This window comes from Phascolarctos cinereus, unplaced genomic scaffold, assembly GCF_003287225.1.
Source record: "Phascolarctos cinereus isolate Bilbo 61053 unplaced genomic scaffold, phaCin_HiC Scaffold_9;HRSCAF=440, whole genome shotgun sequence".
Lineage (NCBI taxonomy): Eukaryota > Metazoa > Chordata > Mammalia > Diprotodontia > Phascolarctidae > Phascolarctos > Phascolarctos cinereus.
Genome location: NW_027556402.1, coordinates 203,665,211 through 203,680,552, shown reverse-complemented (window position 1 = coordinate 203,680,552; position 15,342 = coordinate 203,665,211). Strand labels below are relative to the sequence as shown.

The following is a 15,342-nucleotide window of genomic DNA, read 5'->3' as shown; positions in this document are numbered from 1 at the left end:
TCTGACTGAACTATAGAGTGGGTGAAAGGGATTAATATGTATTAAGCCTGGAAATATAGGTTGTGGATAGGTTTTGAAGGACTAAAGTTAACCCCTCAATTATATATGTGTATATATACACATGTGTACATATACATAGGTATAGGGGAAGTACATGGGTATCCTGGCTCCCATTACAGCACATATCCTCTCCCCCAGTCTGATAATTAATCCAGCTCTGGCATAGAACTGATTTGCACAGGAGTGGTGATTGAATCTGTGGGGGCACCAAAAGAAGGAAGAAAAAGAAGAAAACTGGGTCCAGGATAAAGCCTGGGCTGGAGTACTGATGATGATAAAGTAAAAGAGAAGGAGTAATCAGACAAAGAAGAGGAGAAACAAGAGAGAGCAGTGTCACAAAAACCTAAAGGAGTGAATGATAATGTTGTTGACTGTCTTCTCCACCTGCAGAGGGGAAGAGGTGGATGAGGACTGAGAAAAGATCGTGTGGTTTGCAAGGAAAAGATTTTTGGAAACTTTGGAACAGAAGTTTCAGCTGAATGTTAAGGTCAAAAGCAGATAGCAAGAGGTTGAGAAAAGAGTGAGGTGAAAGGAAAAGGAGTCAAGGGGTGTTGACAGATTTTTTTAGGCCATTGGCTATGAAAGGACGGGGCTGGATTAGTTTGCATGGAGGTCCCTCCTAGCTCTGAGATTCTGTGATTCTTTGAAAGTTCATTAAATTCCTCTCCTCTTTCTTTTTTTTTAATTCCTCCTCCATTTCTTAGTATCATCATTCACTTTGCCTCCTCACTGGTCACATATGGTCTTCATTAAGAATAGCCCTTCCATTATCCCATTCCTTCCCACCATTTCTGGTAGGAGCTTGCTTCCAATATCATCCCATTTTACATTCCTTTCTCTCCTCCTCTACATCCTACCCAGTGACTCTAGCCCTTGATTCTTCTAACCTCCCACCCCAACTCGCTTTCGCTGTTCTCTGGAGGCAGAGAATTGGAGCATAGACAATCCCATTCTGGATCCTGAGCAGAGGTGGCAGGGGTTGGGGATTAGGGGATGAGTTAGAGGACCTTCTTCAGCTCTCTAACCAAACCTGGAGTCATGAAGAGGAACTGGAAATTAGGGTCCAGAGGGACTGAGATGAGTAATGGATGGAGTTGGGGGCTCTCAGAGGATGGGAAAGAGACCTCAAGGGAAATGCTCCTATTGGCCTTTGAAGGCACTTTGTCATGTGCATGTTCTTCTGAATGATTGTCCTTTGGCCCTCTATTCCCCTTTCTGTTGTCCCTTAGCCCCCCTGCCCTCTATCCCTTTCGGTCCTCTCTCCTCCCTCCGCTATCCCCCAATTCTCCACTTCCTGTGCCCATTTATTTCTTTGTCTTCTATGTCATTTGGTAATGCTGCCCTCTCTGCCCTTTTCTCCCCATGCTGTTCCTTCTGGTCATCTTCCCCTTTGCCCTTTTGTCCTCAAGACGTCATCCCCTCCGGCACTTGTTCTTCTGTGCTCTCCCCTGCTTGTCTTCTCTGTCCCTCTGAACCCTTCATCCCTCTGTTGTTCTGTTCTCTTGGTTTCTCTTTTGTCTTTATCACCCTCTTCCTCTTCCCTCAGTCTACCTCCCCTTTACTTTTGTCTTTCATCCCTCTATTAATATCCTTTTCTTTTCTCCAGCTAAACAACCCCAGTTACTTCAAGGATTCTCCAGTCTACTCACTGTCCTGGTTCATTCATTTATTCACTCAACCACTTTAAAGTACCTATTGTGTACTAGGCACTGGGGAAGATACAAAGGTTCTCTTCTTCATTAAACTCCATTCTTCCCTCTGGGCTGAGAGAGAGCTCAGAGTGATCCTAGGAGTGACTCAGGACCAGCTGCATCCACATTCCTGGTAGACCCTTCTCTTGGGGACAGCTCCTTCTTTGACTTGAGCCCAGTTTTTCTCCCAGTCTGTGTTTATCTTGGTGTCAGGCCTGAATCCTGTCCCAAGCCTACAATTCCCCTGCACCTTGATTTCTCAAACCCTGGACACCCCATCTCCTAGGGAAGGCAGTCTTTGATAAAAGGGAGTTAAGGACTGGGATTCTGGGGTCCACGGTCTGGGAGCACCTTCCCTCTCTGGACTTTGGCTTCTGCTTTCCTAGGAGGAGACAGATGGAGCTGGCTGTCTCTTGCTCTGAAAAAGAGAGGCAGGCCTTTCATCCAAGAAGCGGGCCTGGAACCAGCTCCTCTCGATCTGGAAACAGACCAAGAGAAGAAGGGAGACTTTTGGAGGGAGGGATGGAAGTGGGGGAGTAAATGAGGAAGGGCTGCTAGACTGCAGGCTCAGATCTTAGAGCCAAGAGTTAATTGGAAGTTCATTTAGGCTAGCACTTAGGGCATTAAGTAGAGCCACAGCCTAATGAGGGCAGAGCCCCAGTTCTGGCCCTGAGCTCGGCCCTGACCAGACAACCTGACCTTGTGCTCCAGCCTGACCTGGCTAAGTGAGGGGGCACTGGTGGCACTCACTTCCCGCTGACCGGGCGTGAGCTTCCAAGCGGCTGCCACCTTAGGCCTCTGGCTCCGAGGCATAAATAGGCCCAGCTCAGAGCACGGAGCTCAGAGCCCCAGGAAGATCAACCTCGGGGACCCAGCCCTCAGCCTAACCAATCCAGCCTCTGAGGCAGCCAGCTTCACCATGGGCAGCCCCGGCTCCCTTCCTGGCCTCTCCCCTCGGTCCCATCCTGGTCTCGCCTGCTGCTATCTCCTCGCTCTCTTAGCTCTGGCCTCTGCCTGCTACATCCAGAACTGCCCCATCGGCGGGAAGCGCTCGGCTCTGGACATGGACGTGCGCAAGGTGAGGCTCCGCCTGGGTGGGACTCGGCTGGAGGCCCCTCTCCCAGCCCCGGGTACCCCCTTAGGCGGCTTTGGGGCATGGAACGGGCCAAAGGCCACCTCCAGGCAAACCTCCAGGGCCCGGGGGTCCCAAGGCTGCCCTGGGTGCCCTAATGCCTGAGTCCTTGTCGTGGTGTTCCCTGGGCTGCTCAGATCTCCAGTTCTGTCCTAGCTCCCTTTCCCCTCACAGGTGTCAGGTTCCTCTATCGAGGCTCAACTCAGGGCAGGGCAGGGCAGGGCAGGAGAGAGCCCCGGGCTTGGACTTGGTCCTTGCTTCTTGTGTGCGCTCCACCTCGGCCTCCCTGCATGAATCCCTTCCACCCTCTGGGTTCCAGTTTGCTCGGCTTCCAAACCAAGGGGTCAGAGGTGGAACTCAGAGAAGCTGTCTGTTTGTCCCGCCCCAGATCCGCCCTGCGCTGTCCATAGTACTGACCCTTGTTATTCTCCCCACCTTGCAGTGCCTCCCCTGTGGTCCAGGAAGCAAAGGGCGCTGCTTCGGACCCAGCATCTGCTGCGGGGAAGAGCTAGGCTGCTACATGGGCACGGCCGAGAGCCTGAGGTGCCAGGAAGAGAACTACCTGCCCTCCCCGTGCCAGTCTGGCCAGAAACCCTGCGGGAGTGGAGGGCGCTGTGCTGCCAGCGGGATCTGCTGCAGCAGCGGTGAGAGGCTGGGCACTCCTGGGTCCCTGATCACCTGTGTGAGAGGGCGAGGGGCTCAGCCTCCTGGCCTGGGAGCTGTGATGGCCTCGCTCCCCCAAAGTCCCTTTTCCTTCCCCGACTCATTCACCCTCTGGTCTGCCCTTTAATGGCTTCTTTCCCCCTTTACGCAGCTAGCTGGCGCCATAGTGCACAGAGCGCCGAGCTGGAGTCAGGAAGACTTCTCTTCCTGAGTTAAAATCCGGCTTCAGACACTTACTAGCTGTGTGACCCTGGTCAAGTCACTTAATCCTGTTTACCTCAGTTTCCCCATCTATAAAATGAACCGGAGAAGGAAATGGCAAACCACTCCAGTATCTTTGCCGAGTAAACTCCAAATGGGGTCACAGGGAATCACGCAGCTGCACAATTCCCTCTTTCCATGGTTTAGGGGCTGGGGAAGGAAGAATCCATGGCTACTCCCATCTGACTGAAATACTTGCCCTCTCTCTTTTTGCAGATGGTTGTGGATTGGACCCTGCCTGTGACCAAGAACCTGCATTTTCCTAGGCCTGGACAGATGCAGACAGATGGAGCAGCTCATTTCCTCTCCCCCTCCCAGCTAGGTGAGAAGAAGGACAGCATGCCTTAGTCCTGAGAGTTCTGTTTTGTTTAGGAAACTGTTCTGTCCCACTTGCCAAATCATTTTGTTTCCTTAATAAAATGGATATAAAGGATGTATACCAGCTATATCTTTTGTTTTTACATCACCTTCATTTCCACTCTGGTCTCAGAAATCTGGGTTCAAGTACTGACTCTGATACATGCTGTGTGATTCTGGGTGAGTCAGGATGCAGAAAATGTGAAGACTTACATTGGAAGAGGGAGTTTCCCTGTCTTAGACCTTCCTATGCCAATGAAATCACAGCCCCAGTCCCTATTCTATCTCTTAGCATTTCCAAATATATTCTAGAGAGCCATTCTAAGTTACAAAGAATAAGAAAGTGAGAGAGAAATTAATTCAGATCAGCAAAGCTAATCAATACATCTGTCTGACAGTATCTTAAATATCCCATACCCATAACAGCTAGGTGGCACAGTGGATAGAACGGTGGCCCTCAAGTCAGGAGGACCTGAGTTCAAATCTGGCCTCAGACCAAACACTTGACACTTACTAGCTGTGTGACCCTGGGAAAGTCACTTAATCCCAACTGCCTAAAAAAAAAACAAAACCACACCCATAGACATCCCTCCCACCCCTGTGAAGACCAGAAGGAAGTGGTTCATTTTGTTATCTCTTCATTAGTTGCCATATACTTTTTATTTATTTTTTTTTTGTCAGTCAACAAGGATTTACTATGTGCTAAGCACTGGAAAGACAAATGCAAACAAACAAAAAGACTGATACTATTTCTAGGGTCTTACATTCTCATATGGGAGATAGCACATAAAAGGAAGCTGGAAATCTATGGTGGAGGTGTAGGAAAGTCACCTGGAATGGGGGTACAATGGAAATGGACATCCAGGAGAGTGCAGTCCAATGGAAAGTTAAAAGATGGCTGACCTGGATGCCCTCCTTAAATGAGGATTCTGGGAGGAGCCCCCTACCCTCCAATCAGAGAGTAGAGGGTACTTCCAACATGTGAGTTCCTGTCCTAAAGTGATCTTAGAGAATGAAGAGGTTTCTGGGGAATGACCAAGGAGTCCTGACCAATGCAACCTGATGGGACATGAAGGGAAAGCCAATGAGAGGTTGAGTGGTTGGTAATGTTTGTTGTAATTTAGTCTTCCTACTTCTTAATAATATAGATTTCCCTTTATGTTAGTATCACACATAACCAGATTGACTAACAAAAAGGCAATTGTATGGGAAATACCAGTGACTTACTTTCAGGAGAAGACATTCTGTATTCCTCTGTCACATAGGTGGGAATGGCCCCTTTCCATCCCTGTGTAGCCCAAACACAGAGGGAATAGATGCTTTACACATGAGTAAAGTCATCACTAAATTCTTCAAGCAGTTTGACTTCCTTTAGGATTAATAAGAGTTTCTAAGCTTTATCACAGAACAACAACGACAAAAATTGTACCATATCACTGTTTTCAAGAAGAGTAGTTCTAGAGAAATATTTGGTTAGAGGCCTGGGGATTGAATTGCACATCTGGAGAAGCTTATTATCAGAAATATGGTCACCAGGTAATGACTTTTTTAAAGCTATCAGTCAGTCAAGAGTCTGTGTGGTATAATGGATAAAAAGCCAGTACTGATATCAATTAGATCTCAGTATTCATTCTATCCTGCTTGGTGATCTGATAGGCTTCCCCTAAATTCGATCATCATCTCAGTGCAGACGATTCTCAAATCTAGCTCTAATCTCTCTCTTGACCTTTACTCTTTTTTTTCTGTAAGAAAGGTCAGTATATTTAGGGTTTGCTTTATAAAAGTTACTATAATACAATGGTACATGGTATAGAATTCACAAAAATATGAATACAGATTTACAGCAAGATGAACCCACAATAGAAACATTTTTCATCAAAAACAGATGACATTCAGAGGGTGGGGTCTAGGTGCACAAAATGGCCAAAAAATTTAATTGCCTTTTTTTTTAAAGGGGGGGGGAAACAAAACAAAAACCAAAAGAAAACCTAGAGGCAGAAATCTTCAAAGCAAAGAATTTGTCAAATCAAATCAAACTAAAAATGACTGCATTTTCTTAGTTATTGCAAACCATCTCCTCGTCTCCTCTGATGGAGGGGGCCCTTCCCTGCTCTCACTTCTTGGAAGCAACTTGGTGAAGGGGGAGTGAGGGATTTGGGGGAGGGGTCCCATCAAAACCACCTTATGCCCTCCCCCCCTTTTCTCCCTTAGTGTTTGTCCCAATCTAAAGTTTGGGAGAGAACTATCTCTTAGGGGAGTTGTGTGGGGGGGTGGGATCCAGAACTTGCTTAAATAGACCCTTCTCCACACACTGTACGTGTCTTCCTTCTGTGAAATGTATATGTATATGTATATGTATATGTATATGTATATGTATATGTATATGTATATGTATATGTATATGTATATGTATATGTATATGTATATGTATATGTATATGTATATGTATATAATATATTCTTTATTTTTTCTCTTTTGCACATTCAAGTTGGCAGACAAGGCCTGAACCCAAAATAGAAAAGAAGGGCTTATGGCTGGCCTGTGTCTTCCCCTCCATTTTGATGCTGCTAATTTTGTCTAATTGGACATGAATTCACACCCACACCCCCCACACACACATCAATCGGGGCGCACACACAAAAAGAACCCAAAAAAAGTCAAATCAAAAAAACCCAAACTCCCAAGCAAAGCTAAACCCAAATTATTTTGTACAGGATTTACACAGTAAGAAGCTTGACAGAAGCTTGAGAGAGAGAGATGTTAGTAGGTCCTCGCGTGAGCTGGGGCTTCAGCAGGTGGGCTTGGAGGGAAAGCTGTCATCTTGCTAAAAAATGAGTCCAAATTATAAGTTCCTTTTTTTCATAAAGTATTTACAAACTCACTTGTTTTTTTCCCCTGTTGTTGGGTTTACTGGAGCTTTCCCCCCTTAAGTACAAAGAAATCCTCCAAAAAAATTTTTTTCCCACATGTTTCTACAAGAAACAATGTTCCTAAGAGAAAGTCATCCCAGTGGCCTATGTGCAGATGAGATGTTGATTTTTACTCCAAAATGCTTGTGGCTTTTTTTATGTGTCCTTTTAGTCTTTCCTGTTCTATACACAAAAAGCATTGAAATGAATCCTGAAAGGTTTTGGGGTGGCGGCGATGGGGACACACCTACTGAAAGCTACTGGAGACTTCCGTCCAACATTAAAAAATCGTTTTCTTTTTCCTTCCTCACGGGAAAAAATGAAACTGTTTTGACCTTTGCTCTTGCTTCAGCAACTGCCTATTGGATATCTTAATCTGGTTGTCCTTAAAACATCTTAAACTTAACATGTCCAAAACATTGTTTTTATTCCCAAACCATCCCCTCTTTGCACCACTAAGATCACAACCTAGGTGTCATCCTGGACGTCTCACTGGCACTTAATCTATGCCAAGTCCTGTTGTTTTCTACCACCACAGACCCTTATAAATCCCCATTCTGTCCTCTGTCATTATGAATCATAATCCATTCTTTGAATTCATGGGTAAGTTTAGTTTAATCTATTGATATTTAGGGTTTATAATTATTTCATTTGTGTTTGCCTTCAGTAAATTATTTTGAATTACTTTTAAAGAAATCAGCACTAGGTATTATCTACTTGTTTTCCTTAGAAAAGAAAATCCAATCCTCTTTCCACAGATATTTCTCAAATCACATCAGTAATGTAAAGCCCAAGTCCAGATTCTCCAATTCTAATTTGCTATTCTCATTTTTAATAAACTTTTCTTTCCCAGTAAGGATGAAACTATGATTAAATATTCCTCTTATGCTTGCTCCATCAACCTACTTTGAAAATTTTATTATTAATTTATTTTTAACATTAATTTAAAAATATTTTGATGTAGAAATGTGTTTAATATGATTGTACATGTAGAGCCTGTATCAGATTGCTCACTGTCTTGTGAAGGGCAGCAGGGAAGGAGGGAGAAAAAAAATTTGGAACTCAAAATCTTATGAAAGTTAATGTTGAAAACTATTTTTACATATAATTGGAAAAAATAGAATACTATTAAGTGGGAAAAAACTAAAAATAATTTTTTATTAAAAAACACATTTTGAGTTCTGAATTCTCTCACTTCCTCTCACCTTCCCCCCACCCACTGAGAAGGTAAGAAATGTGAAATCAATTATACATATGAAATCATGCAAAACATATTTCCATAATAGTCATGTTGCAAAAAAAACAAAAAACAAGAAAAATAAAGAAAGTGAAAAAAATATGCTTCAATTTGCACTCAGACTTCATCAGTTCTTTCTCTGGAGGTGGATAATGTTTTTCATCATAAGTCCTTCAGGAATTGCCTTGGATCACTGTATTGCTGAGAACAGCAAAATCATTCACAGTTGATCATCATACAATGTTGCTATTACTGTATACAATGTTCTCCCGGTTCTGCTCACTTCACTTTGCATGTCACTTTTTCACTTTTATATAAGCCTTCCCAGTCTTTTCTGAAACCATCCTGCTCACCATTTCTTATAACACAGTAGTTTTCCATCACAGTCATACATCATAACTTGTTTAGCCACTCTCAAATTGATGGGCATCCCCCTTAATTTCTAATTCTTTACCACCACAAAAAGAGATACTATAAATATTTTTGTATATACAGGTCCTTTTCCTTTTCCTTTGATCTCTTTGAGATACAGACCTAAGAATAGTATTGCTGGGTCAAAAGGTATGCATAATTTTATAGCCCTTTGAGCATAGTTCCAAATTGCTCTCCAGAGTGGTTGGATCAGCTCACAACTCCACAAACAGTGCATTAGTGTCCCAATTTTTTCCACATCCCTTCCAACATTTGTCATTTTTTCTTTTCTGCCACATTAGCCAATCTGATAGATATGAGGTGGTATCATAGAATTGCTTTAATTTGCATGTCTCTAATCAATAGTGATTTAGAATATTTTTTTTTCATATGACTAGAGATAGGTGTGATTTCTTCTTCTGAAAACTGCTTATTCATATTCTTTGACCATTTATCAACTAGAAATAACTAACATTCTTTATTTTTTTTAACTTTTATTGGCTAGGCAATGGAGTTAAGTGACTTGCCCAGGGTCACACAGCTAGTAAGTGTCAAGTGTCTGATGTCAGATTTGAACTCAGGTCCTCCTGACTCCAGGGCCAGTGCTCTATCCACTGCACCATCTAGCTGCCCCTACTCATATTCTTATACACTTGACTCATTGTTGTTCAGTCATTTTCAGTTATGTCTGACTCTTTGTGACCCCATTTGGGGTTTTCTTGGCAGAGATCCTGGGTTGGTTTGCCATTTCCTTCTCCAGCTCATTTTACATGTGAGCAAAGTGAGGTAAACAGGGTTAACTGACTTGCCCAGAGTCACACAGCTAGTAAGTGTCTGAGACTGGATTTGAACTTGGGTCTTCCTGACTCCAGGCCCGCCACTCTATCCACTGAGCCACCTAGCTGCCCATACATTTGAGAAATGAGTGTTTAGTAGAGAACCTTTCTGTAAATCCCTCCCCAGTTTCCTACTTTCCTCCTACTCTTTGGCTGCATTGGTTTTGTTTGTGCAAACCCTTTTAAATTTAATGTAATTGAAATTATCCATTTCACTTGCTGTGATGCTATCTCTTGTTCAGTCATAAATTCTTCCCTTATCCATGGATTTGACAGGTAAAAAATTTCCATGCTCCCTTAATATGCTTATGATATCACCCTTTATGTCTAAATCATGTACTCTCTCTCTCTCTCTCTCTCTCTCTCTCTCTCTCTCTCTCTCTCTCTCTCCCTTCCCCCCATTTGCTCCTCAAAAGTCTGTTTTACTTCTGACCACTACCTCCCCTAATTCATTCTCCCTTCTATCAGAGCCCTCCCCCTTTTTCTCTTATCCCTTTCCCTTCCTACTTCCCTGTTGGGTAAGATAGATTTCTATACTCAACTGAGAGTGTATGTTATTCCCTCTTTAAACCAATTCAAATAAGAGTGAGGTTCAAGCATTGCCTGCCACCTTTCCATTTTCTCCTCCACAGTAAAGATTCTCCCTTGCATGTCTCTTATGTGAGATGATTTTCTCAATTCTTCTTCTCCCTTCCTTCTTCTTCCAGTGCATACCTCTTTCTCATCCTTTAATTTTTTTTTGAGATCATCTCATCATAGTCAACTCACACCCATGCCCTCTGTTTATGTATACTCCTTCTAACTGCACTAATCATAATAAAGTTCTTAGAACTGCAATTATCATTTTCCCATTTAAGAATGTTAACAATTTATTTTTATTTTTATTAGGCAATTGGGGTTAAGTGACTTGCCCAGGGTCACACAGCTAGTAAGTGTCAACTGTCTGGTCTGAGGCCGGATTTGAACTCAGGTCCTCCTGACTTTAGGGCGGTGCTCTATCCAATGCACCACCTGGCTGCCCTCTTGAATGTTAACAATTAACATTAAGTCCCTTATGATTTCTCCTTCATACATTTCTCTTTTTATGCTTCTCTTGAGCCTTGTGTCTGAATGTCACATTTTCTATTCAGCTCTGGTCTTTTTCATCTGGAATGCTTGAGAGTTCTTTATTTCATAAGATGTTCATTTTCCTCCTGAAGGATTATACCCAGTTTTGCTGGGTGAGGTATTCTTGGTTGTAATCCTAGCTCCTGTGTTTTCCCAGATTTCATGTTCCAAGCCTGCTGATCTTTTAATGCGGAAGCTGATGATCTTGTGTGATCCTGACTGTGGTTCCATGATATTTGAATAATTTCTTTCTGGCTGCTTGCAATGTTTTCTCCTTTACCTGGGAATTCTGGAATTTGGCTATGATATTCTTGGCTGTTTTCTTTTTGGAATCTCTTTCAGGAGGGGATTGATGAATTCTTTCAGTTTCTGGTTTCCCCTTTGTTCCTAGGATAATTAGATATCTAGGGCAATTTTACTTTATAATTTATTGAAATATGCCCTTTTTATCATAGCTTTCAGACAGTCTAACAATTCTTAAGTTATCTCTCCTTGATCTATTTCCAAATATTATCTATATCAATATCATGAATTCCACAAAGTCATTGTTGAATTAGGAAGAAGTTTTATTAACAGTCTGGGAAGCCTGGGTGTCCCATATGTGTGAGAGCACTCATGTGAGAGCACATGTGTCAACAGATGCACACCTTTTTATTACCTGTTCCCCATTTGAATTTCCTTCCCCTGTTTCCCCATTTGCTGGGTCCTGTAGAGATTACAGCCTATCCAAAGTGCCTAATCTCCTTATTTTGATCTTCCACTCCCACAATTTGGAGACCCCAGCCCTTATTTACCTTTGCCTTTATTTGGATATGCCCACACCTTTTCTGCTGGGATGAGGATATGTTAATCTATACCTAACCTCAGAACTGGTTTTCAGACAGTCTATTCACCACTAAGACAATTTTCTTATTCTAATATAGCTCCTTTTGTTCAACTTCCACCTACCCCCTTTAGATTGCATTCTTTAGGTTCTACTTGATTTTTGTGGAAATAAAAAAGCTATTTCTCACATTCCCTCCCAGTTTAAACTGATTCCAATGTTGTCATGCAGGGTTCAACCCCTGATTGAGTGATATGTAGAAGCAACATTCCCAACCACATTTTCCACGTAGGTTAGTTGTTTTTCTGATGAGAAATTTCACATTTTCTTTTATTTTTTCATTCTTTTGATTTTGTTTTATTGTTTCATGATGTCTCATGGAGTCATTAGCTTCCACTTGCCCAATTCTAATTTTTAAGGAATTGTTTTCTTTAGTGAGCTTTTGTACCTTTTGTCCATTTGGAAATTCTGTTTTTAAGGTGTTATTTTCTGTATTTTGTGTGTATGTGTGTGTGTCTGTTTTACCAAGCTATTGACTTTTCATATTTTTTTCATCACTCTCATTTCTTTTTAAAAATTTTCCCCTACATTTCTTATTTAATTTTTTAAAATCCTTTTTGAGCTCTTCTAAGAATTCTTGTTAGACTTGTGTCCAATTCACTTTTTTTTCTTTGAGGTTTTGCTTGTAGCTGTTTTGATGTTGATGTCTTCTGAATTTGTGTCTTGATTATTACCACAATACTTTTTATAGTGAAATTCTTTTTTATTGTTTGCTTATTTTTCCAGCCTATTTCTTGACTTTTAACTATGTGTTAAAGTTGGGCTATGCTCCCAGGGTGGAAGAGGCACAGATCTAAATTTGAGGTTTTTCATGCTGCTGTCTTCAGAGCTAGTTCTGGGGGTCTGTTAGTTTGGTACTTCCAAAGTGGAAGAAAAGGTATGGTCCCTGTTCTCCTGGCCTGTGGTCTGGTCTTTACTCAGGAGGGAATCTTGCTCCTCTGAAGCCACAGGTGCTAGCACTCCTCTTGGCCCTTGGCACTGTGACCAAGTCCCCTTCTCTCCTTCAGCTACAGTCACAAGTGCTCCTCTTTGCCCTGGAACTGCTACCCAAAAGTGGGTGTGAGTAATGCAACAGAGGCTTTCACCCAGTGCCAGCAAAGGGCCCCCTGTAATCTCTTTCTGACCAGTTGACCCTTGTAGTCTCTGGTCTGAGAGCTCCTAAAGCTGCTGCTGCCACTGTCACAGCCACGTCTAAAGGCCACTGCTGGTGTTGCACAGTGTGTGCTGCACTTTGGGCCTGTCCCCCAACCCGGTGTTACAGATCTCTCCTGTCAACCTCTTCAGTTGTCTTGGGCTGGAAAAATGTTTCACCCTGACCTTTTGTTGGCTTTGCCACTCCAGATTTCAACTTGAGGCTTTATTTTAAAGTTGTTTAAAGGGGAACATTGGGAAAGTTCAGCTGAGTTGCTGTCTGCTCTACCATCTTGGCTCCTCCTCTCTGCCACACACTCTTAAAGGTAGCTGTAAAAAGAATTGAGTCCAATCCCTAGCCTAGAGTTTGGGGGGAGCAGCCTGAAGAATTTTTCCATAGTTTAACCTATATTTATTAGTACCTAAAAAAACTGTGCCATCTTCTCTACTCTTAAAGAGTTTACCACTTAGGATAGAGATTAGAGGTAGACATAAATAGCTAATTATGCAAGTTATAAGATGATTAACCACCAAAGGGCAATTAGTTCAACAGTTAGTTCAAGAGAATGATCCTGATTGATTGAGGATGGGATTGGAGGAATATGATTCTTAAGGAAAATAATATGACGGAAGCATCATTAGAGATGGACCTTGAAAGAGGAGAAGGGTTTCAAGGATGGTGAGGCAGGCATTCCAGCAGTGGGAACAGGGGATGCAAAGGTATTGGGTGAAAGGGAGAAGACAGGTTGATACTAGGAAGGATGAATAGATTAGTTGGTTTGTAGCATTGAGTGTATGAAGGGGAATACTAGTAAATAAAACTACAAAAGATAGGCCAGAGCCACATTGTAAAGGACTTTGAATGCTACAGAGCTTGCATTTTATAAGATGTACATTTGGGAGTCAACCAATCCTCCAATCAGTCAAGGAATGTTTATTAAGGGACACTATGTGCCCAGAACTGTGCTAAGTTCCGGGGGAAACAAAGGCAAAATTGAAGCATTCCCTTCCTTCAAGAAGAACACGGTTTTGAGTGTGGAAGTAACCCAAGATCTAAACTCTAGGAAGATTACTCCGGCAGCTTTGTGAAACGTGGATTGGAGTAAACATGGTGGCGCCCAGAGGAAGACTGCCCACGTTGTGGTGAGCGTGAACTGCAGTGGAGGCTGCTCCTCGACTTCTTCACTACTGGATCGGAGCACCGGGTCTCAAGATGGAGCATAATCAAGAAAATATGGAAAGAAAATTAAGGATCAATGAAATCATAGCCAGAAAAACGGAATCGGATCAGAATTTACTTATGACTGGATCAGCTTAGGCTGGACTAAACACAGCTTTTTGTGGCCTAATAGCAAACAGTTTTTTCTGATGCATCTTAAATGTGACACATGCTTGCATAACATCAGCTTTATCAATGGATGTTCTCCCATTTTTGTCAATCTACGTAACTTACAAAAGTGTTATAAGTTTACCTTTGAGTTCAGGTGATCTAAACTGTGAAGCCTGTAGTGTTATAAGAGGTGGAATGGTTGGTCTCAAAATCGGGGGTCTCTACCTTGTCATTTTGGCTATACCAATAAATGGTGCTCTGGCAGCCAGGTACAATTCGGCTCCGCTACCACAGAAAGGAAATATTTGGACCTACTGGACCACAGTCTCTCCACCTGTCTTTAGAAAGATAGTCTTTCCCATAATGCTGCTGACTATGTTTGCAGCATACCTTGGTTCTAAACAGTATGAAGTACTCATAAAAGCATTTGAATTACCTGAACCTGGCTTCCAGTTCTGGGATATTCAAAATAAATCAAGTGCACAACTAAAAGTTTAAAATTATGTAAAAATAAGATACTAATACCCAACAAATATACAATAAAATTATACTTATTGCAACTTAAAAAAAATGGATTGGAGAGGACAGATATAGGGATGGGGAAGGGAAACTAATTAAGAGGATATCATGAGAACCAACATTTATATAGTGCTTTAAGGTTTTCAAAACATTTATTATTTCATTTACTCTTACAATGACCTAAGCGAGAGTCCCTGAACTAGGGTGGTTACATTCTCCCCTTTTCTTTGCTAGAAAGGGTATCCACTTTTAACTCAATATAGTCCTTGAAACTATTCTATAAAGAAAGTTAGCCTACAATTAAATCCTCAGTACAACCCCTTCCTCCCAAAACCCCTAGCTCTTTTCCCTCCCCCTCTATTTTTTAATTTGCTCTTTGAATAGTAAAGGAGGGTTGACATGACAACCTCTCATTCCTACTTGAGCTGTGTTTCCATCAAAGCTATAGATGACAATTTGATTTGTAGTGTATTTAGCTGAACCATTCTAAAAGTCATGCTTAGAGGACTGGCTGTCACCAAGGCCATAACACAGAAACGGTTTGGTTCTTGGAGTTTGTGTTCAGTGGTTGGATGTCCTCTCTGGGAGTGACCATCATTAAGGGCAAGCAGAAGAAACAGAGTATTTGAGTAAGATTTTTATTTTGTTGGTGAGGCTATTGGGGTTAAGCGACTTGCCTAGGGTCACACAGCTAGTAAGTATCATATGTATGAGGTCAGACTTGAATTCAGGTCTTCCTGACTCCAGACCAGTGCTCTATCCACTGTGCCACCTAGCTGCCCCTTGAGTAAGATTCTTAAGAAGTTATCCTAATT

The 15,342-nt window shown here is 42.3% G+C and overlaps 1 protein-coding gene and 1 pseudogene across 1 annotated transcript; both read left to right on the top strand.

The window, feature by feature from the left end:
• The first annotated feature begins 2,670 nt into the window (after positions 1–2,670).
• LOC110221128 (oxytocin-neurophysin 1) lies at positions 2,671–4,073 on the top strand. Its single transcript, XM_021005530.2, has 3 exons — positions 2,671–2,829; positions 3,326–3,527; positions 4,024–4,073. The coding sequence occupies exons 1-3, from the start codon at positions 2,671–2,673 to the stop codon at positions 4,071–4,073; spliced, it is 411 nt and encodes a 136-aa protein (XP_020861189.1).
• A 9,818-nt stretch (positions 4,074–13,891) lies between these two features.
• Positions 13,892–14,506, top strand: LOC110221032 (transmembrane protein 126A pseudogene; annotated as a pseudogene).
• The last annotated feature ends 836 nt before the right edge of the window (positions 14,507–15,342 follow it).